General features: G+C 39.1%; 1 protein-coding gene across 1 annotated transcript in view; it reads right to left on the reverse strand.

Annotated features, from left to right (window-relative positions):
- Positions 1-23,094, reverse strand: part of SHCBP1 (SHC binding and spindle associated 1) — a 38,317-nt gene extending 15,223 nt beyond the window's left edge. Inside the window, exons 1-10 of the mRNA XM_036832304.1 lie at positions 22,954-23,094; positions 19,413-19,580; positions 19,122-19,237; positions 17,491-17,699; positions 13,017-13,109; positions 9,141-9,374; positions 8,881-9,049; positions 8,448-8,568; positions 3,604-3,735; positions 2,810-2,928 (exon numbers count right to left, since the gene is read on the reverse strand). Of these exons, the coding sequence (XP_036688199.1) occupies positions 2,810-2,928; positions 3,604-3,735; positions 8,448-8,568; positions 8,881-9,049; positions 9,141-9,374; positions 13,017-13,109; positions 17,491-17,699; positions 19,122-19,237; positions 19,413-19,580; positions 22,954-23,062 (1,470 nt within the window). The 5' untranslated portion in view covers positions 23,063-23,094. The remainder of the gene's footprint in view (positions 1-2,809; positions 2,929-3,603; positions 3,736-8,447; positions 8,569-8,880; positions 9,050-9,140; positions 9,375-13,016; positions 13,110-17,490; positions 17,700-19,121; positions 19,238-19,412; positions 19,581-22,953) is intronic.
- Between the last annotated feature and the right edge of the window lie 500 nt (positions 23,095-23,594).

Here is a 23,594-nt window from a genome sequence, read left to right on the forward strand (position 1 = left end):
TAGTGAGAGGCCCGCGCACCACGATGAAGAGTGGCCCCCACTTGCCACAACTAGAGAAAGCCCTCGCACAGAAACGAAGATCCAACACAGCCATAAATAAATAAATAAATAAAAATTTAAAAAAAAAAAAAGCAAAAAACACCTTATACTTAACAGTACAATACTGAATACAGTCCCCCAGTATCAAGACCAAGGTAAGGATATCTACTCTCACCACTCTTATTCAACGTAATGCTGGAAGTTCTTGTCAGTGCCATAAGGCAAGAAAAGGAAACCAAAGGCAGACTGGAAAGGAAGAAATAAATTGTCTCTATTTGTAGATGACATGACTGTCTACATAGAAAAATCCCATGAAATCTATGAAAACACTCCTAGAACTAATAAGAAGGTTCAGCAAGGTCACAGGATATAAACAAACATACAAAAATCAATTGTATCTCAATATACTAGCAATAAGCACAATAAATTAAAAATACAATATCACGTACAATGAACCGTTTAGGTACAAATCTATAAAAACACATACAAGACTTGTGTTGTAACTACACAATGCTGATGAAAGAAATCAAAGATCTAAATAAATGGAGAGACATATCATGTTCACAGATTGGAAGACTCAACGTAAAAAAAGATGTCCATTCTCCCCAAATTGATATATAGGTTTATTGAAAGTCCTATTAAAATCTTAGCAAGACTTTTTGTAGATACAAACAAGATATTTCTAGAATTTATATTGAAAGGCAAAGGAACTAGAATAGCTGAAACAATTAAAAAAAAAAAGACAAGTGAGAGTGGGACGAATTATTCTACCAGAAAACCCAGAAATTGGCCCACAAAAACATACTCAAATTATTTTTGATAAAAATACAAAACCAATTTATTTAAGGATAGACTTTTCAAGAAATGGTGCAGTCACCACTGGACATCCATAAGCAAATAAATGAACTTTGACCTAAAACTCACTTTATACCAAAATTAACTCAGAAATGGTTCATGACCTTAAATGTAAAATGAAAACTGTAAAATTGAAAAACAAAAAAAAAGGAGAAAATTTTTGCACCCTAGGGCTAGACAAAAAGTTCTTACACATAAAAGTAAAAATTGATAAATTGGGCTTCATCAAATTTTAAAACTTTGCTCTGTAAAAGCCCATGTGAAAATGATGAAAAAACAAGCTACAAGCTAGCATAAGATATCTGTAAATGACATACCCAATTGGGGATTCATATCTAGAATTTATAAAGAACTCTTAAAACTCTACAGTAAAAAAGAACAAACAATCCAATTAGAAAATGGACAGGGCTTCCCTGGTGGCACAGTGGTTGAGAATCTGCCTGCCAATGCAGGGGACACGGGTTCGAGCCCTGGTCTGGGAAGATCCCACATGCCACGGAGCAACTAGGCTCGTGAGCCACAACTACTGAGCCTGTGCGTCTGGAGCCTGTGCTCCGCAACAAGAGAGACCGCGATAGCGAGAGGCCCGCGCACCGCGATGAAGAGTGGCCCCCGCTTGCCGCAACTAGAGAAAGCCCTCACACAGAAACGAAGACCTAATACAGCCAATAAATAAATTAATTAAATAAATAAATTTTAAAAAAAGAGTGTCCATCTCCATAAAAAAGAAAAAAAGGACAAAAGTCATAATACACATTTCATTGAAGATAAGGATGGCAAATAAACATATGAAAAATGTTCAACATCATTAACCACTAGGGAAATGCAAATTAAAACCACACACCTATCAGAATGGCTAAAATTAAAAAGTAGTGAAAATACCAAGTGCTGCTTAGGATATGGAGAAACTGGATCACTCAAACATTGCTAGTGGGAACGTAAACTGGTGCAACTACTCTGGAAAAGTTTGGCAGTTTCTTAAAGAAAGTAAGCATGCAACTAACCACATGCTCTGCAACTGCACTCCTAGGCATTTACCCCAGAGAAATGAAAACGATGTTTGCACAAAAACCTGTACACCAATGTTTATAGCAGCTTTATTTACAAAAGCCAAAAACTGGAAACAACCCAGATGTCCTTCAACAAGTGAACAGTTAAACTGTGGAACAACCATACACGGAATACTACTTAGCAATAAAAAAGAACAACCTATTGGTACATGCAACAACCTGGGTGAAGCTCCAGAGAACTGTGCTGAGTGAAAAAAAGCCAATTCCAAAAGGTTGTATGTTGTATGATTCTATTTATATAACATTCTTGAAATGATGAAATAACAGAAATGGAGAAAGGATTAGCGTTTGCCTGTGATTAATGAGAAGGTCAAAAGGAGAGGCACCTAGATATGGCTTTAAAGGGCAACATGGAGGATCCTTGTAGTGACAGAAATACTCAACTTGACTGAATCAATCTTATCCTGGTTGTGATACTGTACTATAGTTTTGGAAGATGCTACAATTAGAGGAAACTGGTAAAGGATACACATACAGACTACCTCTGTATTACTTCTTACAACAGAATGTGAATCTACAATCTCAAAATTAAAATTTAATTTAAAAAAATCAACCCAGCCGCAGTTGCTACATCATTTACAAAGTTACAACTTAAAGGGTCTAACCTCTTTTAAAGGTGTGACAGAGAAACTGTGAGATTTATTATTTTCTTCCTAATCTCTGTTTTGAAAATGCTAAATAAGAAGAACCTTATACAATTGAGTCTGGTTGACTTAGTACATGTAAGTATCTGAACTTCTTTGAAGAAAGAGAACAGGAGTATGCATTTACATCTTGTCCCAGGACATTTTATTTACTTATTTAGAACTTAAACCTAAACTACTTCCCATAAGAGGTTATCATACCTTGGCACCATATAAATCTGAGTTCTTCATTAAAAATTCTGCTGATGTTCGTACTGTGACTCCTGTAGTTTCACACTGCAATACACAGTTTTCCAATGTAGTCTTGCCACGGTGAATAACTATGATGAAAACATGCAATCAAATACTTTAAGAAGTAATGTGCCTTTTCCAATATTAGAAATGGCCTAGAGCTGATATTAGATAGTCTAAATATTTCTCATTTAAACTCTGTTACTGGAATTATGAATTCATAATTTATAAAACAATGACTATTTTGAGTTATTTTCTATTGATAAAATCTAAAAGCAGCATTCTTAAAAAAGAATGACTTGCCCTCAGAAATGCAAAATCAAGTTAAAAAGCACTTCTCATTACAAAAAAAATATCAGAAAGTAACTTTCATGACTATCTTAGAAGAGAGAAGAAAAGGAGGCCCAATTCAAAATAAGTGATACAAATCCCAGGAAATAAATACTATCACAATGTGAAGATAGTTGGTTTGAGTCCAGGGCTAAATCAAATACAAAGAACACAGACCACAATACTGGAATGTTTTAAAAGAAAAAAAATGATCACACAGAAACAAATATTAAACTAACAAATTTTCAAGAATACAATGAACTATTTTTCACTTTAGAGTAAGCTTCCTCAGTTGTCAAGCTATGTACACAAATAATTAATCAGCCTTGCATATTACTCAAGAGTGGTATTTTATTAAATTCTATCTTCCAGGGAAAGTACCGTTTTCCTACAAAGTCTGGAACAAATAATAAATGAAATATTCAGATATTTACTTAAGATTCCTTCCACGGCACCATGCTGAACAAATTTTATGCTTGAGATTTTAATATCCGCACCCGTACAATCCACAAAAGTGTCTCCTTTGCCTCTCTTTTCTATCACAATATCATCTGTTAGACCATATCCTAAGGAAGAGAGCAAGAACATTTAAGATAGGTTAGGGGAAATGTCTAAACACAAAATTTATATGATAGATTCCTCTATTTCAAATGACTCCAAATGATATCTGAGACCAGTTAACCCAGTTACATTTAAATAAAATCTAATTATCTCTCCACATATCTTGCTTAATTTTTACCAACGTATACAATTTTTAATAATAACAACTCCTCAATTTGCCTGCATATCAGGAAGACTACCCCCTATCAACCATCTCATACCAGTTTCAGCACTAAAGTCACTTACAAAACTGTTATTAAAAAAAATAGTAACAGAATGGCCATCATCAAAAAATCTACAAACAATAAATGCTGGAGAGGGTATGGAGAGAAGAGAACCCTCTTGCACTGCTGGTGGGAATGTAAATTGATACAGCCACTATGGAGAACAGTATGGAAGTTCCTTAAAAAACTAAAAATAGAACTACCATATGACCCAGCAATCCCGCTACTGGGCATATACCCTGAGAAAACCATAGTTCAAAAAGAGTCATGTACCACAATGTTCATTGCAGCACTATTTACAATAGCCAGGACATGGAAGCAACCTAAGTGTCCATCGACAGATGAATGGATATAGAAGACGTGGCACATATATACAGTGGAATATTACTCAGCCATAAAAAGAAACGAAATTGAGTTATTTGTAGTGAGGTGGATGAACCTAGAGTCTGTCATACAGAGTGAAGTAAGTCAGAAAGAGAAAAACAAATACCGTATGCTAACACATATATATGGAATCTAAAAAAAAAAAAAAAAAAGCTACTGAAGAACCCAGGGGCAGGACAGGAATAAAGACGCAGACATAGAGAATGGACTTGAGGACATGGGGAGGGGGAAGGCTAAGCTGGGACCAAGTGAGAGAGTGGCATGGACATATATACACTACCAAATGTAAAATCGACAGCTAGTGGGAAGCAGCTGCATAGCACAGGGAGATCAGCTCTGTGCTTTGTGACCACCTAGAGGGGTGGGTTAGGGATGGTGGGAGGGAGATACAAGAGGGAGGAGATATGGGGATATATGTATACAGATAGCTGATTCACTTTGTTATAAAGCAGAAACTAACACACCATTGTAGAGCAATTATACTCCAATAAAGATGTTAAAAAATAATAATAAATAAATAAGTTTAAAAAAATAGTAATCATCTTAAGTACTCACAGCTGGGTCAGAGGGCTTTAAAGCGTTTAGCCCTACAAGTTTTTTATTTTCCAACTCTAAGATTCTATTATTCTATCGTAATTAGGATTGAAAAAGCCTAGGCATTTCTCAAGATTTTCTAAATTTTATATTCTCTTAAACAGATTGACTTAAAATCTGACAAACTGACTTAGAACAATTTTAGCTATTGGAAAAATAGGTCTACCTTGTTAACCAATAAAAAACATTGTTCTCTACAAATCTTAATCAAACTAATAATACAGGCCAGACCTCTGAATGGGCTTATGAAAAACTGCAGTATCAGAAAACTAGAAAACTTTGCCTGACTTTTATCATAAAACAGAATCACATAGACAAAGCTTTAAGAAATAACTCTCACTGTCTAAAGTTGAGTCTTTGCTTGAGTAAATGAAAGCAGTGACAACATTAAACAGGCAAAGTCACTAAAGTTTTCTACACTTGAAGAGCACAGACAAGCCTTTGGGGACTCTAGAGAATGCAAGAGGACTCCACACACGGGAATGCTACCAGTGGTGGATTCTGGATGATTAGATTGTGAGTAAATTTCTCTCCCGATTCTTTTTTTTTTTTTTAATTTATTTATTTATATATTTATTTTTGGCTGCATTGGGTCTTCGTTGCTGCGCATGGGCTTTCTCTAGTTGCGGCGAGCGGGGTCGACTCTTCGTTGTGGTGCACGGGCTTCTCACTGCAGTGGCCTCTCTTGTTGCAGAGCACGGGCTCTAGGTGCGTGGGCTTCAGTAGTTGCGGCACACGGGCTCAGTAGTTGTGGCTCGCAGGCCCTAGAGCGCAGGTTCAGTAGTTGTGGTGCATGGGCTTAGTTTCTCCATGACATGTGGGATCTTCCCAGACCAGTGATCGAACCCATTTCCCCTGCATTGGCAAGTGGATTCTTAACCACTGCACCACCAGGGAAGTCCTTCCCTGATTCTTTTTATGTGTCTACCTGTACTTTGCACATTTTTATAATAGCTATGGCTTTCTATCATGTGAAAAATTAAAAATATAAAAAGAATGGCCGTATTACATTATATAAACAAGTTATTACATAAACAAGTTACGTAATCTTAGCAGTTTAAAACAGAAAGCCCTCGCCTAACTGAATGGATTTTCTAAACAAGAAAGAAAAATCAGGGCTTCCCTGGTGGTGCAGTGGTTGAGAATCTGCCTGCTAATGCAGGGGACACGGGTTCAAGCCCTGGTCTGGGAAGATTCCACATGCCACGGAGCAACTAGGTCCGTGAGCCACAACTACTGAGCCTGCGCGTCTGGAGCCTGTGCTCCGCAACAAGAGAGGCCACGATAGTGAGAGGCCCGCGCACCGCGATGAAGAGTGGCCCCCGCTTGCCACAACTAGAGAAAGCCCTCACAGAAACGAAGACCCAACACAGCCAAAAATAAATAAATAAATAAATAAATATAAATTAAAAAAAGACAGAAAGAAAAATCCTATTATAAGTACTGTTAATACCCTGCAAATAGCAGGTACTCAATATATATCTCTTGTTGTAAGTGTCAGCTATAGATCAGATAAGCTATCAGATAAGCTTTTTTTTTTTTTTTTTAAAGGAAGAGCCTCAATTAGCCATTTTTTTTTAAAGTACATTTTTTTAAATTAATTAATTTATTTATATTTATTTTTGACTGTGTTGGGTCTTCACTTCTGTGCGAGGGCTTTCTCTAGTTGTGGCAAGTGGGGGCCACTCTTCATCGCGGTGCGCGGGCCTCTCACTATCGCGGCCTCTCCTGCTGCGGAGCACAGGCTCCAGACGCGCAGGCTCAGTAGTTGTGGCTCACGGGCCCAGCTGCTCCACGGCACGTGGGATCTTCCCAGACCAGGGCTCGAACCCGTGTCCCCTGCATTGGCAGGCGGACTCTCAACCACTGCGCCACCAGGGAAGCCCTCAGATAAGCTTTAATCTTACTCGTGAACAAGTACTCCATATATTCACACTAGAGATATCACCTGATTCCCCAAATTCTCAGAAATGCCCTCTGTTCATAAATTTACAGTCATTCTTACACTTAACTATCAGAATTCTATATGGTTATTTATGACATGTTGGCAATTACATTATAATTTCCTCACCAATCTAGGAAGAATGCTTATCCACCATACAATCTGTAATAGCAATGCTGTTTGCACTATGCCAAAAAAATAGTGTTTTTATTGCAGTGCTTTATCCTGCAGACGTGTTATTTATAAACACACATCTATTATATATCAAATTTTGGAGAGGAAAAAGAACAAAAATTACACACATAAAACAAAAAAGGGGATGAGGTGGTGTACTAGTGAACAGCAGGAAATTAAATTCCCAGCCTTGCTTCCATTAAGAACTCTTGACAAGATAAAATTAAAGAACATAGCTTAAGCAGTTTGTGAACAGCTGCACCAGTCCCAAAATGATATATGATTTTTTGCATGACAAGCTTTATTGCTAACTTGAAGCTCTTTTGGTAAATAGTTGAACAGGTGCATCTAAATTTGACACGCTATGGAAATACAAAGGACCAAGGTGAACTACTGTAAAGTAACCTAAATTTAGGAATCACTCTAAATGTACAATAAGATTTTAACTCCTAAAAAGTTATTTTTAGGACTTCCCCGGTGGTGCAGTGGTTAAGAATCCGCCTGCCAATGCAGGGGACGTGGGTTTGATCCCTGGTCCGGGAAGATCCCACGTGCCACGGAGCAATTAAGCCCGGGCACCACAACTACTGAGGCTGCGCTCTGGAGCTCGCGAGCCACAACTACTGAGCCCACCTACCACAACTGTTGAAGCCCATGCGCCTAGAGTCCGTGCTGCACAACAAGAGAAGCCACTGCAATGAGAAGCCCTCACACGGCAACGAAGAGTAGCCCCCGCTCACCGCAACTAGAGAAAGCCTGCGCACAGCAACGAAGACCCAACACAAGCAAAAATTAAATAAATAAATAAAGTTATTTTTAAAAGACTCTTTCAACATTAATGTTCTCAAAAGTACACTTTAGAATTTGCGAGATTCAACAAGCTTTTAAAGAATTAAGATGGAGATTTTGCATCTAATTTCAAGTTGGACCTATACCTTTCACAAAAGTAAGCTAACTTTAAAAAAAAAAAAAAAAAGCACCAATATGTCCACAACATATATGAAATAAGAGGAAGCAACAAATTAAAAAATATTGCTTGGAATGTTTTTTTAATTCTAATAATGAATTTCCTTTTCACCAACCACCTATAATCTGGAATTATACTTCTTCCTAATGGTCTTTTTTTCTCTATGTTTTTGTCTTCCCAACATTTATAATGCCACAAAGAATCACACCTCACGTTGCTCAAACACTGAGTCAATAACCTGTACACTCCAAAAACCCTTAATGTTTCAAGGAAACTCATTTGAAATCAAATGGGTTTAAATCAAATTCTCGGAGCTTCAACAAGATCAGTGATTTACTGTTATCTTAAGCGTATCATGCACGAGAGTTTGGCTGTATGATCTTCCATACTCACCTTCTAACTCAATGGAGTCAGCAATGCAGAATGTACCATGTACCACGTAATGGCCAGGACAAACAACAACAGTGTCGCCCTCATAGCAGGTATTTATAGCAGACAACGGATCACTATGGAACTAGAAAACAAAACAACATATTGCAAATATATACCCCTCAAATGCAACCTGAGTATTACTCCAGGTGCCTTCATGTTTCATTTTGAAAAGGGAGCCAAAACTGCGTATGTAGGTATCTCCTTTGCTACTGCACTGAGCTCAGTGCATGGTTGATAAGTGACTAACACTGCAGAAAGGCAGTGCTCTCACTGCTTTCCATTTCACAGAAAACCAGCTCTGGGAAACTCCTAAAAACTTTTTGTAGAATTCAGGAAAGCCTGGGGTGAATCTGAAGAAAAAAAAGCCACCTGGAGCAACAAACTCTCCTTTTACCTGAATTTCTATTTCTTCCTTACAAGGCTCTGGACAAAGCTTATCCCTGAGCAGGGACTGCAGCAGACCAGTCGTCATGGTGGAGGAGACCACATGGGTGACCTTCTGGCCATTTGGACGGATGCCTTTTGCTTGTATATTAGAATTCTTCTGATAACCAAACACATATCTTAAAGAAACCAAACAGACCTGTCAGTTCTCAGTAAGACAGCTGGTTAGAAAAGATGTCAACTAGTTGAGAAGAACAAAGATACACATACCTCAACAAAGGATTCTCAATGAGTTTTAGCTTTTGTTTCAACTGTTCAATCTCTGAATACAATTTTAACCCTTCCACCATGGAGATGTTTTCCTGCTCAGAATCAGAGTTACAATTTGACAAACTGCTTCTCAGATTTAAAAATTTCCTGTAACTCTCCTCACATTGAGTCAGCAGATTTTGATAGTCAACAATAAGTCCTGAAGGAACTCGGTCTTCAAGAATGTCATAATGCCTGAAAGTTTAAAAGCAAATTGAAACCCACTGCCTTTCAGACACATTTTCCCATCATCAAGACACCCATTTAGTCCTCAAAGACCCCATAAGAAAAGTGTTTCATAGTATGTAACTCAGGAACATGTTAAGTCTTACTGAGTAGGTGAAAGCTATTGAAAGCTTTAAGGACCACTTCATTAAGGTCACTAACTTTTCTCTTTTGAGGAGTTGCTATTTTTTTTTTCCCTTAGATCCAAACATCTGTGTTTTTGAAACACTGAGAGTTCATGTTGTACAATTTGTAATCGTTACTTAACAAGAAATTATTTTCTCATACATTAGATTCAAAATCTTAATAAGTGGGTGGCAGAAGGCAACCTGGAGGTAGGGGTGGTGAGGATAGTATCCCAAGTAGTTTCATAACAATGTTTAAGATTACCACATTTATAGGATCAAAAATTTTAAATGATTCAAATCATCTAGTCCTTCCCTATACTTATTTATTTATTTTTAATTTAGTTTAGTTTTTTTTTTTTTTAAATTTATTTGGCTGCATCAGGTCTTAGTTGAGGCACATGGGATCTTCGTTGCGGTATGTGGGACCTTTCATTGCGGTGCATGGGCCCTTCGTTGTGGTGCGCAGGCTTCTCTCTAGTTGTGGCGCAGGGGCTCTAGAGTACACGGGCTCAGTAGTTGCAGCACATGGGCTCTCTAGTTGTGGCGCATGGGCTCCAGAGCACACGGGCTCAGTAGTTGTGGCACACGGGCTCTCTAGCTGTGGTGCATGGGCGTGGTAGTTGCGGCACTGGCCTAGTTGCCCCACGGCATGTGGGATCTTAGTTCCCCGACCAGGGATTGAACCCACGCCCCCTGCATTGAAAGGCAGACTCTTAACCACTGGACTACCAGAGAAGTCCCCCTTCCTTGCATTTAAAGCACTATGGAGGGGACTTCCCTGGTGGTCCAGTGGTTAAGACTCCGCACTCCCAATGCAGGGGGCCCGGGTTTGATCCCTGGTCAGGGAACTAGACCCCACATGCCGCAACTAAGAGTTCGCATGCTGCAACTAAAGATCCCACATGCCGCAACTAAGACCCAGTGCAGCCAAATAAATAAATAAAATATTAAATAAATAAATAAAGCACTATGGGGCAAAATTTGCTGAATATTCCCTCAGGAAGATTATTAGAGTATTTCAAAAACATAAGCCTTTGCGATTCTGAGAAAAAAATAAAGGTGTTATTACTAAACTAGAGAGTGATTAAAACCAAATAACCTTGTATTGGACAACTTTGTTGGCACTTAAAGTTTATTATTAATTTATAAACCTTCTCAAATATATAGACAGAACAAAAAGTACTTCTAGATACAATAATTTATGAATGTACAATCAAGTTAATGGATATGAAATTAATGGATTTGAAGGTAAACTGCAATATTATTGTCATTACCTGTCGTTTTAAAATAATTGCTTTATTTCTCAGTTGAAAGCACACTGACTTAGGCCAGAGCTTCTTAACCTTGGCTGCTTATTAGAATCACTGGGGAACTTTTAAAAATACAGATGATCAGGTCCCCATCCAGACCAATTAAATTAGTCTCTAAAAGTAGAGGGGTATTTTTTTAAAGTTCCCTGGGGATTCTAATGTGCAGCCAAGGTTGAGTACGATTGCCTTAGATAATGTCTTCTTAACTTCGTCACGCTCGAAGTAAGGTACAGGGACAAAAAAACAGAACCATATCCTAAACAAATTTACATCAAGTTACAGTGAACATTTAAATAGTATTTAAGATGAATAGAAAATATTTTTTCCACTTTTCAAGTAAATGAATTAGGTGAAGCTTGAAAAGCAAGGATTTTGTCTGCTTTGGTTAATCCATACTCATTTAAAGATATTCTAGAAATCCACTTTGCAAACAAGAAATTGGGGACCCAACCACTGACTGCTTGATCAGATCTATTAAGTTACAAAGATTAAGACTCAAATTTTAAAATTAGTTTCTTAGCATTTCCAATATCCATGCCAATCAGCTTATTTCTTCTCATTATAGTGATACTTCATAGTCTGAAAGTAATGAACCAACATCTGTGTCTCAGACCCATAAGCTCTGAAGCAGAGTGTTTTGAATTAGAAAGGAAAAATATTTACTTCACAGTACAAAATCAAGACAATATGGTTTGATTCCCTTTAACTCTTGCCTGTGAATAGCTCTACTCCTGTCTTAGCCTAGGGACCTTTTAAAGAGTCTGCCTATATTTGATAACATTCCAGTTTCCCAATCAAGTACCATAGTTTCTTCGCCATAACTGAAAACAATTCCTCCCTTATGCTTTCCCATCTGCCAGTGATGTATAAGATATGTATGTAAATCATTTCTTGTTGTTAGAACATGTAAGACTGTCAAATCGGAATACAGTTATTTTCCAAGTAAAGATCAAATTTGCCAGATACATGATATTCATCCACCATTACACTTCCCTTCAATCAAACCCAACCATTGCTCTTTAAAAGCAAGTATATCAAAACTAGAAAATATGCAAGCTTATTGAAATTCTGGCATTTTATTGAATACACTATGAGAAAACAGGAAATGCATAATGGAAAAATTGGAAAGGCTAAATAGAAATCACAGCCAATTTATGAAAAGCTGAAATCAGACATATATAATTTTAAACCAGGTAGAACCAACCTTAACCAGATTTCTCACGTATTTTTTACTTATGATTTACTGTTTAAATGAAGAGAAACTTACTAAATCAAATTGGTTACACAGAAATGTAAAGAGTTACTGCCTTATCTTATGTAACCAAATCATCTTTCACACAGGGACAAAATTACCTTCTACAATTTTTTTTTTCTTTGTTTTGGCCTGCAAGGTCTAATTTTATTCTTATTGCGGCACTGCGTATTAAAGTACCATGCACAAGTACCAAAAAGTTACCTGGTCTTATAGCACCATCTAGTGGAAGCCACATTTAACAAAGTCAGTGCAGGACAACTATTTGGGTTGCATGGTTAATTTGGGTGGGGTATTTTTATAATGGAAGGGTTTTTCCCTACCAAAATGTGATAAATCAGTAGAATGTATTTAGGTATTTTGGAAATTTTTATTCACCATCAATATTAACTATTTAGTATTTTCATCTATTTATCAAATAAGATTTAAGGAAAAGAACTTGACAAAACATCCTGAGGTAAGTCTGTTTAGCCTACTATGTTTTACTGTAAGAACTTAAGAGTAAAGCCATGTCTTTAAAAGTACTCTAAAAAAAAAAAAGTCTTCCATAATTCAATTAATTTCACTGTTCTTTAATTGTTTTTATTGAGTTTAGTAACGGGTTGTTTCTTTTTAACACATTAGCTCAATTAAGTTTTATTCAAATTTACAAGAGTGAGCTGTTAACTTGCATGTTCTTGAATTCTCTGCTTTTAGATTCTAAAAACACTACAAGTAGGTTTATAAACACTAAAAGTAGGTTTCTCTGCACCTGTACAATTTTTATTTAATAACTTGTCAGTGGGTTATATTATTTGTATATCAGTCTGTTTCTATCTGTAGGCCCCTGGAGTATATATACAGTATATACAAAACACAGGTGAAATTTAATCACAAATAGCTATTTTTTCCAACATGTACAAGGCCACTAATAAATACTTACAATCTCAATCGAGGTTCAACACATCTAACAAAATAATCATACTCATCCTCTTCTTCTTCATCCCAACTCCTCCAAATGTTCTGATAGAAAAACCTGAAAAGGAAATTAGTATCACTCAAATTCAATCACTGGCTTAAAATGTTAGGGTTTTGGAGGAATAAGAGTAAATCAAAACAAGTCTATCAAGTATGATAGAGAAGACTGAATATTTGCTAGATTTGATAGTCATGAGTCACACATGAACTTCTTTGGATTGGCTAAAGAAGTTTTCTACAACATTGATTCTATTAGGACCTTCTTTTTATCAGAAGAACTATTTATTGACCATCTGTAACTTGGGGGAAATTAGTGCCATTTGTTAAGATAGAAAAGACTGGGAGAGAAACAAGTTTAGGGTTGAAAATAAAGAGTTCTGTTTTCACCATGTTCAGGTTGAGATGCCTATTTGAACTCCAAATGGATGATGTCAAGAGTGCAGATAAATATACGAGACCAGAGCTCAAGGAAAAGGTCAGGGCTAGAGACATAAATCTGGAAGCTGTCAGCATATTGATGGCATTAGAGCAATAGATGAGATCATCCAGGGACATAAAATAAAGCAGTAGTTCTCAACCCTGGCTGCCCATTACAGTCCCCTGGGAAGCTTTTAAAAATTGATTTTCAATCCTATTCCAGACCAATAAACCAGAATCTCTTGGGTGGGGGATGGGGGAGGGAGGGTGCAGGATCCATATTTTTTTAAAGCTCCCCAAAGTGATTTGACAAATTTTTCATCATGGGAAATTTCAAACATATACAAGAGCAAACATGAAAACATGAATACCATGTATCCATCACCAGCTTCAACAATTATCAACTCACAGGTAATCTTATTTCACCTCTACTCCACCTTCTTACTTCTCTGCTCTCCTACCCCCACCATCCTGACACTGGATCATTTTAAAGCAAATTTCTGACATATCATATCACCTATAAATTTTGAGTATGTGCCTCTAAAATAAATCTTTATACAAAAAAAGTTTTAATTCCTTAATAACCAAGTATCCAGTCAGTGTTCAGTTTTCCCTAATTATCTCTTTTGTTGTTGCTGTTGTTGTTTTACAGTTGGCTTGCTCATCAGGGTCCAAACAAGGGTCAGCCATTGAATTTAATTAAATCGCTTTCACTCTATAGATTATCCATCCCTCTTTTTCACCTTGCAATTTATTTAATAGTTTCCCACCCTCTGAATTTTACTGATTGCATCCGCATGGGGTCATTTAACATGTCCTTCTGTTTCCTTTATTTCTAGTAAACTGAGAGTAAGGACGAGAGACTTGATCGTCTTTAGGAAAGACTTTTTGGCAAGAATACTTCAAGGGAGGTATAAGGTAGCTTCATCACGAAGCACATGATACCTGGTCATCTCTTTTGATGATGAGCTTACGAATGATCAATGGATTCAGATATTGTCAGCCTGATTTATCTGCCACAAAGTTCCCCATCAGTTTTTCACCAATGGCTGTAGCAGCCATTGAGGATCATTGCCTGAAACCCCTATTTTATTATGGGTTGCAAAATACTGATATTCTCATCTTATCATTCTTTCTTCATGTAGTAGTTGGAACTCCTATAAAGAAAATTTCCAGGAGATTCTAATGTGCTTTCAAAGCTGATTAGAGAGAGAGAAGTGTAGAGAGCCTAGGCCTGAGCCCTGGGTAACTTCAACATTCTGAAGTTTGAGCATGAGAGGAAGAGCTGGCCAAGATTACTAAGAAAGCAAGCCCGTGACACACTATCATAAAGCGGTGTCCCAGAAACTGGGAAGACACTAGAGTATGTTAAGAAGATGGGAATGAGCAAATAATTAGAATGTGACCAAGAGGTCAAGGTAAGATGAGATCAGAGGAGTGACGACTGGATACGAGAATATGGGTGACCTTAAGCACAATTTCAATGGTACTGTAGGAGTAGAAGCATTAGTGGAATGCCAGGAAGTACAGACGATATAACTTGTCAAAAAGTTGAAAAGGAAGGAGCAGTGAAAATGAAGCCATCTCTTAATTCTTATAGATTAGACTGTCATTCTCTTCACCCTCTAGAGTGCATCTCTTAAAAACAAAAAAAAAAACAAACCTGAGCATGCCTTTACTCAACCAAAAAACTCTGCTGGCTCCTTGCTGTCCTCAGAACAAAGTCCAAATTCCTGAGCCTGGTGATATTACGTGGACTCACAGTCCACCTCTAGAGCACCTCTCTTGCCTCAGAGACCCTGTGTGCAAACTACCAATTTCACAAGCTCTTTCAAACCTGCTGTGACATGCTGGTCAGGCTGCCTTCCACCTTTTCCACCTGGTAAGCTTATATTTACACTTCATGACCCAGCTCAAATATCCTCACCAGTTCAGTACTGGGCATTCACATTTCATTCACATCTGCACCTCCTCCAGTGTTTATTCTCTCAAGACAGAAACTTGGGAGCCAGCCTTGACTTCTCCCATATCCATTCTACCACCAAGTCTTAGCCATCCTACTTTCTCAATAAGCCTAATCTGTACTCTCCATATCTCCACCCTAGTCCACTCTGTCTCTTAACTGATCTCTCTACCCCTTCCCCCTCCATTTACTTTCTACACGCAGCCAGAACGAACCTTTTAAAACACAAAGCTGATCATATTCATCCTTGATTGAAAACCCTTCAGCGGTTTCCCACTGCTCTTACAGACAAAAATGATTCGTTGGCTGACAAATCCCTGCACCTTCTGACCCCTGACAACCTCTAAGCTGGTTTCCTAAGTCTCTTCCATTACTGTCTATGTTCTAACCACGTTGGCCCTCCGGCTCCTTAAACTCCCTGAGTTCCTGAACCTGTTCCCTCCCCTAAACTGCCACAACCATTTTCACCTAGCCAACCCTTCAGACCCAAGTTCAAATACCATTTCCTCAGGAAATAACCGTATTACAGCAACCTGACCTAGTCTTAGAACACTCTGTAATCCCTCACAGCACTCACTGCAGTTTCCAATCGTACACATATCTTTTTGTGATTATTTCATCAAGGTTCATCTCCCACCTTTAGACTGACGGTCTCCCTGGTGATGGTGATTGTGTCTGTTTTGTGCACCAGTCAAATCTCACCCTCAACTCAGGACCTGGCACTGAAATACTTACTGAATAAAATGAACAAATGAAAATCCTCATAATTTGACCTTTTCTGGACACTGACCAGAATCTGAGCCCTCACCTCAAAATAAAGAATAATTTAGCCAGGCTCGCCTTCAAATAATACTATTACTAATTCCAGATACTTGTCTTTCTATCAACTTCTATACCCATAAGAGATTAGCTCCCTGATTCCTAATTTCCTAAACTCGTCAATTATCCCTTTACCTTCATATGCCTCAACTGACAGATTTTTTAAGTGAGAGAAACATAAGAGAGTTATTTTGGTTCTAGACATAAGCCAGTTCTTTAGATTTATATTGTTTGGCCTAATATTGAATACCTACAGTCCTTGCACTGTATGCAAGTCCAATGTCTTTGCATACAATTAGAAATTTTCTATGAAATGTCAGAAGCAGGGCCCAAGACGCTCTACTTCTTTGTAGAGTATCAAATTAAGCTCAGCAAAACCAGGCTAACTCACTAACGGTATAGAAACTGGAAAGTACTTTTTGAACTACAAAACACCAAGCAACATTATTAACATGACCTTTATACTATCCAGTCTTCCAGTTCATGGAGGAATATAAGTCCATTTTTAAATAGCCAAAAGTAAGCCTTCCTTAGTAAATATACTTATAAAAAGAACATTCAAAAGAACTATCTGTATCAGGAACTATCCGACAAAAAAGTTATCTGAAAAACTAAAAAATGCATACCTATTAATGCAGGTATGGGCTTTCCTTCTCACTTAAGGGACAAGGCATGCACCTGTGCAAGTGGAAACCGACTAAGCCAAAAAAGGTTGAAAGGCATGCACATACCCGCTAAGGATCCTGGAAGTGGCCTGACAAAACACCTTCTTTGGCCAGACATATCCTTGAAAACACTGTACGTCAGTCTTATCAGTGCACAAGTGATGGTATACCACCTTATTTACCTTCTTTCCTTTCCTCTTATACTCAAGTACACCAACTATAGCCTTAGCATCCAGAACTTTTAAGACAGTTTCTAAATATATACAAACAAAATTTAAAAATCCCCTATCTTTTGTTAACATTTGGGGACACTGAGAGAAGGCTATACAGGAATCCCTAGTACTACTTTTCTCAACTTTTCTGTAAGTCTGAAATTACCTCAAAATGAAAATTTTAAACATTGAAAACATTTTTTTAATTTTAAAAAGTTTCCCCTGTCTTTGAATATTTTAAAATATTGCAGTGACCAAGTTTACAGTTTGAGTTTTAAATCTAGGTATAATACAGACCAGAATTACTGCATTTCATCCAAAGTTTTTGGCCACAAGATTACTTTTATCAACCTCTTTTCCTACCTGATATGCTCAATGGCAAGTGCTGTCTGGTCAAACACTCCAGAATCATCAAATACCACCCACAGCTCCTGCAGGGGCAACTGGTGTTCCTTCAGATCAAGGAGCTCTTTCATACACTCCAAAGTAAAAGTGCTGACTTGAGATTCACAGAGGTATGGGTCAGCAAGCCTCACCACTGCCTTCAAGGCTGCAAAGTCCACATCCGTGACCTGAAATTTAAAATAACGTGACTTAACATATGCAAATCAAAATTAAGATACATCTAAAACACTACTTACAGCCTGATTTTTTTCAAGCGTGGAATGGGAGTGGGGAGCCTTCTTCCATAACATAAAAGGATAAACAAGACGGGCCTGGCTTGTACCCACATGGAGCTGACATTATAATTGAGAGGACAAATAAACAAACAAGATGGCAACAAGTATGTGACAGAGAATAAGTAGCAGGGGTGGTGGTCTGGTTTTACTGGGAGGGTAGGGGAAGTCACTTCTGAACTGCAATGAAAAGGATGAAAAGGAAGCAGCCGTGTGAAGAGCAGGAAAGATGCAAAAGGCCCTGGGGCAGAGACAAGCTTGGCAGCTGGAAAAGCAGAGAAGCAGTGTTTCTTGCTGGAACCACAGGAAGGAAATGAGGTACGGGCAGCAGGAGGTGAGGTGAGAGAGAGGCAAGAAGATCAGGACAGGAAGGGCATTGGAAGGAGCTTGGCTCTTACATGTTATCTAGCACAATGAGAAGCCATAAAGCCAACACAGGCCTTTGGTAAATGCAATGCATTAGAGGTTTTTAAGCAGAGGAATGGCACATTTCTCTTTTAAAACAATGACTTTGACTGCTTTTAGAGAATTGAGGTGTGTTGGGGGAAGGGAGCTACTATCATAATCAAATTAATAGGTCTGAACTGCAACGAAAGACATTAGCATAACCCAAAATTTAAAAATCCACGAGGAACAGCTGCTTGCAAACCATTGCCTCATATATAGTCACTGCAGCATGTGATGTCATTTTCTGAAGGGGCTGCAGCCACAACTTGTATTCATTCACACTCCCTGGTTTACCATTTTAGTTTAACAGGGGTTTTGTGGTCCGGTTAACAAACACTGAGAAAAATTCACAGCTGTAATTAGAGTGCAAATTTAATGTAAAAGGCCCAGTCCGTTGAAAAATAAGATTGTTTTTACTTTCTGCAATGGAACATCAAGAGGTTAACCACATACCTACAAATTTGTTAGGCAAAAAATAGGCTAGTTTTAAAATGCCTGCTTGGTTTGAGCTACTTTAATGGGCTACAACTAAGAAGGTAAAAAATCAATTCAAACCCCACTGACTTTATAATTAGGCCTCTTTGTTTTTTAAACGGTCTCAAATACCTCCCTCACTTCATAGGTTTCTAATCCATTTCCCCTTTTTAAAGGACACTGAAACTTAAACCACCTCAATTCCCTGGTAGCCCCTCCTCAGTTGCCTTTAAAATTTGTGGAACACTTCATACACCGTGGCAGTTAGATGTGAAAAACACGCTATTTTCAATCAGCTCATAAACCTTAATCAAAAATAAGCACTGTGGCTACAACAGTCTGAGGGAAAGTGTTTTTAGCTAGAGATAAATGTCTTAACAACAGAATTAAATTTACCTCAACCAGCACCTTGAACACATTAGTGTGCCAGACCGCCCGCCATCCAGATGGTTCCAGGACCTTCTCTAAGAACTCAGCTGTGAATTCTTTTACCTCAGAGGCCTTACAGTCAGCTACAAACAAATTAAAGGCAATAAGAATTGGGGCTGCATAAAGGAGAGAGAAGTTAATAAATCCACTTAAATCTACTTTCTCAGAACCAACAAACGGCAGTCTGAGGAACTGAGACCATCTATTGAATACATATAAATTAAAAGACAAAAGAAGCAAAAAAAAGGACCTACTCACCTAAAATGTAATCTTGATACGCTCTGAATCGCTCATAGAACAAAAGGTGACTTGTCTGGAACATTTCTGGGAAATTAGTTTTTCCTTCTGGCACAAAACTTTGTAAACTAGTACCTGGTTTATCATAATTGCTACAATCACTGTATGAATCTTCATCTTCAAACAAACCTAAGAGAACAAAAATAGGCAGGCTCAACTATCCCAGACACTTCCAGTGCTTATAAACTGCTTCTATTATCATATACTTGCTTAGAAATTCCAAACAAATAAAAACAAGGATTTGGCTATAATGCTTTACTTACCTCTATCATTGTCAGAAAAAAACAGTTTTCTAAATTTAAAAATATCTCAAAATCCAAGTTCTACTTCAAAACAATAAGGACTTAAAATCCTTCATGGGTTAGGTTTTTTTTTTTTTTTAAAGAGCTCCTGACTTATTTATTTATTTATTTATTTATTTTATTTTTTTGACTGTGTTGTGTCTTCGTTTCTATGCAAGGGTTTTCTCTAGTTGTGGCAAGCAGGGGCCACTCTCCATCGCGGTGCGCGGGCCTCTCACTATCGCGGCCTCTCTTGTTGCGGAGCACAGGCTCCAGACGCGCAGGCTCAGCAGTTGTGGCTCACGGGCCTAGTTGCTCCGCGGCATGTGGGATCTTCCCAGACCAGGGCTCGAACCCGTGTCCCCTGCATTGGCAGGCAGATTCTCAACCACTGCGCCACCAGGGAAGCCCATGGGTTAGGTTTTTGTTGCTCTTCTGTGAGGAAGAGGGTTGTTTTTAATTAAGTGGGAATCACCCAAGTTCTCCTTCAGAGGACATAGCTATGATTATTACTAGAGCTAGCAAGTTATAATGGTCACATAGCTTACAGTCATTTTTTTCCAAAACAATTCCATAAAGCTGCATTAAATACGGAGCTGATTTCCTATACTCCATCTCAAACAAATTGAAACCTCCCTCTAATTTCTACAATATCGCTTGTCAATGCCCCTCAATAAACAAGGATGAGAGATTCTTAATAATGCATAAGGTTTACTTCACCAAAGCTTCTAGGTTCCTCCTGACTAATTTCAATGCCTGTGTCTAAGGAAAGGATTAGAAAATGCTAATCGCATTAGGTTTGGGCTGTATGTAATTATGTTTCACAAGGCGTGATTGGGCCAGTGACATATCTAATTCTGTGCAATACGATGTTTTTAATAGACAAAACGACTACTAAATAAATGCTGAGGGTAGCATTTAGACTGGCAAAGTTCTTTCCTGTGGTTTCAGGAAGGGTATCTGAGACAATTACTAGCAGCAGTCTTTCTCTTCCCTCACCCCTTATATTTCTCCTTCCTTTTCTCCCTCCTTCCACTTCTCTGCCCCTGTTTAGGCCACCAGAATTATGTGACCCCACAGACTGTAATAGGGAAGAACAAATCCGACTCCATATTGGATCTGTTTCTTGTACTTTACCCTTTGTATCCTATTGCTTTTGATACAAGAATGTTGCCTATAGCCTGAAATACACAGGATAGCCCCTTCTCAAAGCTCTGACCTTTAAAGGTATAACACTTTTCCAATCATATAGTGATAAAAAGTTGCTAAACAGAGAATAACATTTGTCTTGTTGGAGGTTTACAGGAACATCCTGACCTGACCTACCTGGATAGTTGCAAGAACAAAGGATTCTGACACCAAGAAGTTTGCAACAACCAGCCACAACCTCTCCCCTTTTAGTATAAAGGAAGCCTGAATTCTAACTTTGGCAAGATGGTTCTTTGGGACTCTATTCCACCATCTTCTCAGTCAGCTGGCTTTCCAAATAAAGTCTCTATTCCTTGCCCCAACAACTCGTCTCTCAATTTATTGGCCTGTCGTGCAGCGAGCAGTACAAGTTTGGACATGGCAACAAGATGACCAAGGTGTACTGAAGGGCTTCCTGCTTACAGATTATCAATGCACCTGAGCCTCAGAGAACACAATACCTCACCTGCTGTGTAACAATCTCTCTGTACCCAAAGGAAGATGAAAACAGTATGCCAACTTCAATTAAATTAAGAGAATAAACTATATGTTAATCACTTACAACAGTACCCACCACATAACATAGATATCTCACACATATTAGGTGACTATTATCCAAAAAACAACAAGAAAAACTATCAAGAAAACAAGTGTTGGCGAGGATATGGGGAAACAGGAACCCTTGTGCACTGTTGGTAGGCATGTAAAACAGTACAGCCACTGCGGAAAACAGTATGGTGATTCCTCAAAAATTTTTAAATAGAATTACCATATGACCCAGCAATTTCCAAAAGAATTGAAAGCAGGGTCTCCAAGAGATATTTGTACACTCATGTTCATAGCAGCATTATTCACAATAGCTAAAATTATTTAGCTTTAAAAAGGAAGGAAATTACGACAAGTGCTGGATGAACATTATGCTGAGTGAAATAAGCCAGTCAGAGAAAGACAAATACTGTGCAATTCCACTGATATGAGGTACTTAGAGGAGTCAAAATTATATCATAAAGACAAAGTATAATGGTGGTTGCCAGGAGCTGGGGGGAGGGGTGACTGGGGGTTTATTATTCAACAGGTATAGAGTTTCAGTTTACAAGATGAAAAGAATCATGGTAACAGAGGGTGGTGATGGCCTCACAACAATGTGAATGTGTTTAATACCACTGAACCGTACACTTGAAAATGGTTAAGATGGTAAATTTTGTTACGTGCGTCTTACAATTAAAAAGAATACCTTACTTCAGCACAATTCTTTAGATCCAATTTGGAAGTATTTCTTTTCACACATTATTTTACTTCACCTTCACCACTCCGTAACACCACTACCTGTTTTCCAGATGGGCAAACTGAAGCCAAGCGACTGTTGCCAGTTCACAAGAGTGGTTGGTAGAGGAGTTAAGTCACACCTATGTTCTCTCACTTCTCCAGGACTCTTTCCACTACACAATACAACTGAAAATGTTAAAGTAAAACCACCTTAAAATATCAGGGGGAAAAAACGGAGTCTCCATGAAGAGGTAGAAAGGACTGAGAATTAGACCTGGGTTCTACTTTTAGACTCTGTCCCAAACTGGCTCCCCTACCTTCGGGCATGTCACCTGCCCTCAACGCTCAGTGCTGGCCTAGATGCAGCCAACTAGGCCAAGCGTTCAAGTTTCTTCTCTTTCGGGAAAGGGAAGTGTGCTACGTGATCTCCTTTGAGATGCACATTTAAAAAATGCGCCCACTCTGGACTCACAAACGCGTGCACACAGCCCGGGGGCCCCATCCAGACAGCAAAAGTAGGAATTCCCGGGCCGGCCCAGTTCCCTCCAGTCTCGAGCAAGCTGAGGCCAGATTGGGCGGGGGGAGTTGCCCTGGGTACCTCCCGACTTCGACGTCGGGGCATCGCCCAGCCACCGCCGCCACCCAGACCAGCAAGGTCCGGAAGGCCTGCGCCTGAGGCGGCCTCGGAGAGTCCCGACGCCCCCCGCGCTGCCGACACGGTCTGTCGCAGGCGGCGGCTCCTCCGGCCCGTCACAACGGGTGCTCACCTTTCCCGAAGGGCGCCAGCTCCTCTTCCACAGCCCAGCCGGTGCGCTCGTGGTCCCGCGCCATCGCCTCCGACCCCAACCCAACACCGGCCAGCAACCCGTCAGCCATTTCAAATTTCCGCGGGCGGCCGCCCAGCCCCGTAACGCGATGAAGCAGCCGCTTCTGATTGGATAGTGGGCCGAGGCTCTTCGACCAATTAAAGGAAAGTTTGCGTGCCCCCCCGCCCCGTTTCCGCACGAGCCCCGCCCCTTCAGCCTCCACCCACCCCGGTGGCAGTGCCTGGGCGCCATCTACTGGCCGGAAGGACTGCTCTTCTCGTCCAAGCTCTTGCTCTTTTTGTTTACTGGGACGAACTTGGACAAAGTTGAATTAGGACATAATTTGGGATGAGTTCCGAAAAACTAACAAGCCATACCTGGAAGTGAGGTAGAGCGGAAAAGACACTGGCTTGAGAGTCAAAAAACATAGTATTTAGACTTGTTTCTTCCATTACCACTGGTATTACCTTGGGCAAGTCACTTCACCTCTCAGAAGAGCATCTTCAGTTCTAATAGTATATTGGCCTAGATGGCTCCAAACTTTTCACCACCAAAAATCAGTTGCTCTCTCGCTTTTTCTCTCTCTCCCCCTCTTTCATTCA

The sequence above is a fragment of the Balaenoptera musculus genome, chromosome 19 (genome assembly GCF_009873245.2).
Source record: "Balaenoptera musculus isolate JJ_BM4_2016_0621 chromosome 19, mBalMus1.pri.v3, whole genome shotgun sequence".
NCBI classification, from domain to species: Eukaryota; Metazoa; Chordata; class Mammalia; order Artiodactyla; family Balaenopteridae; genus Balaenoptera; species Balaenoptera musculus.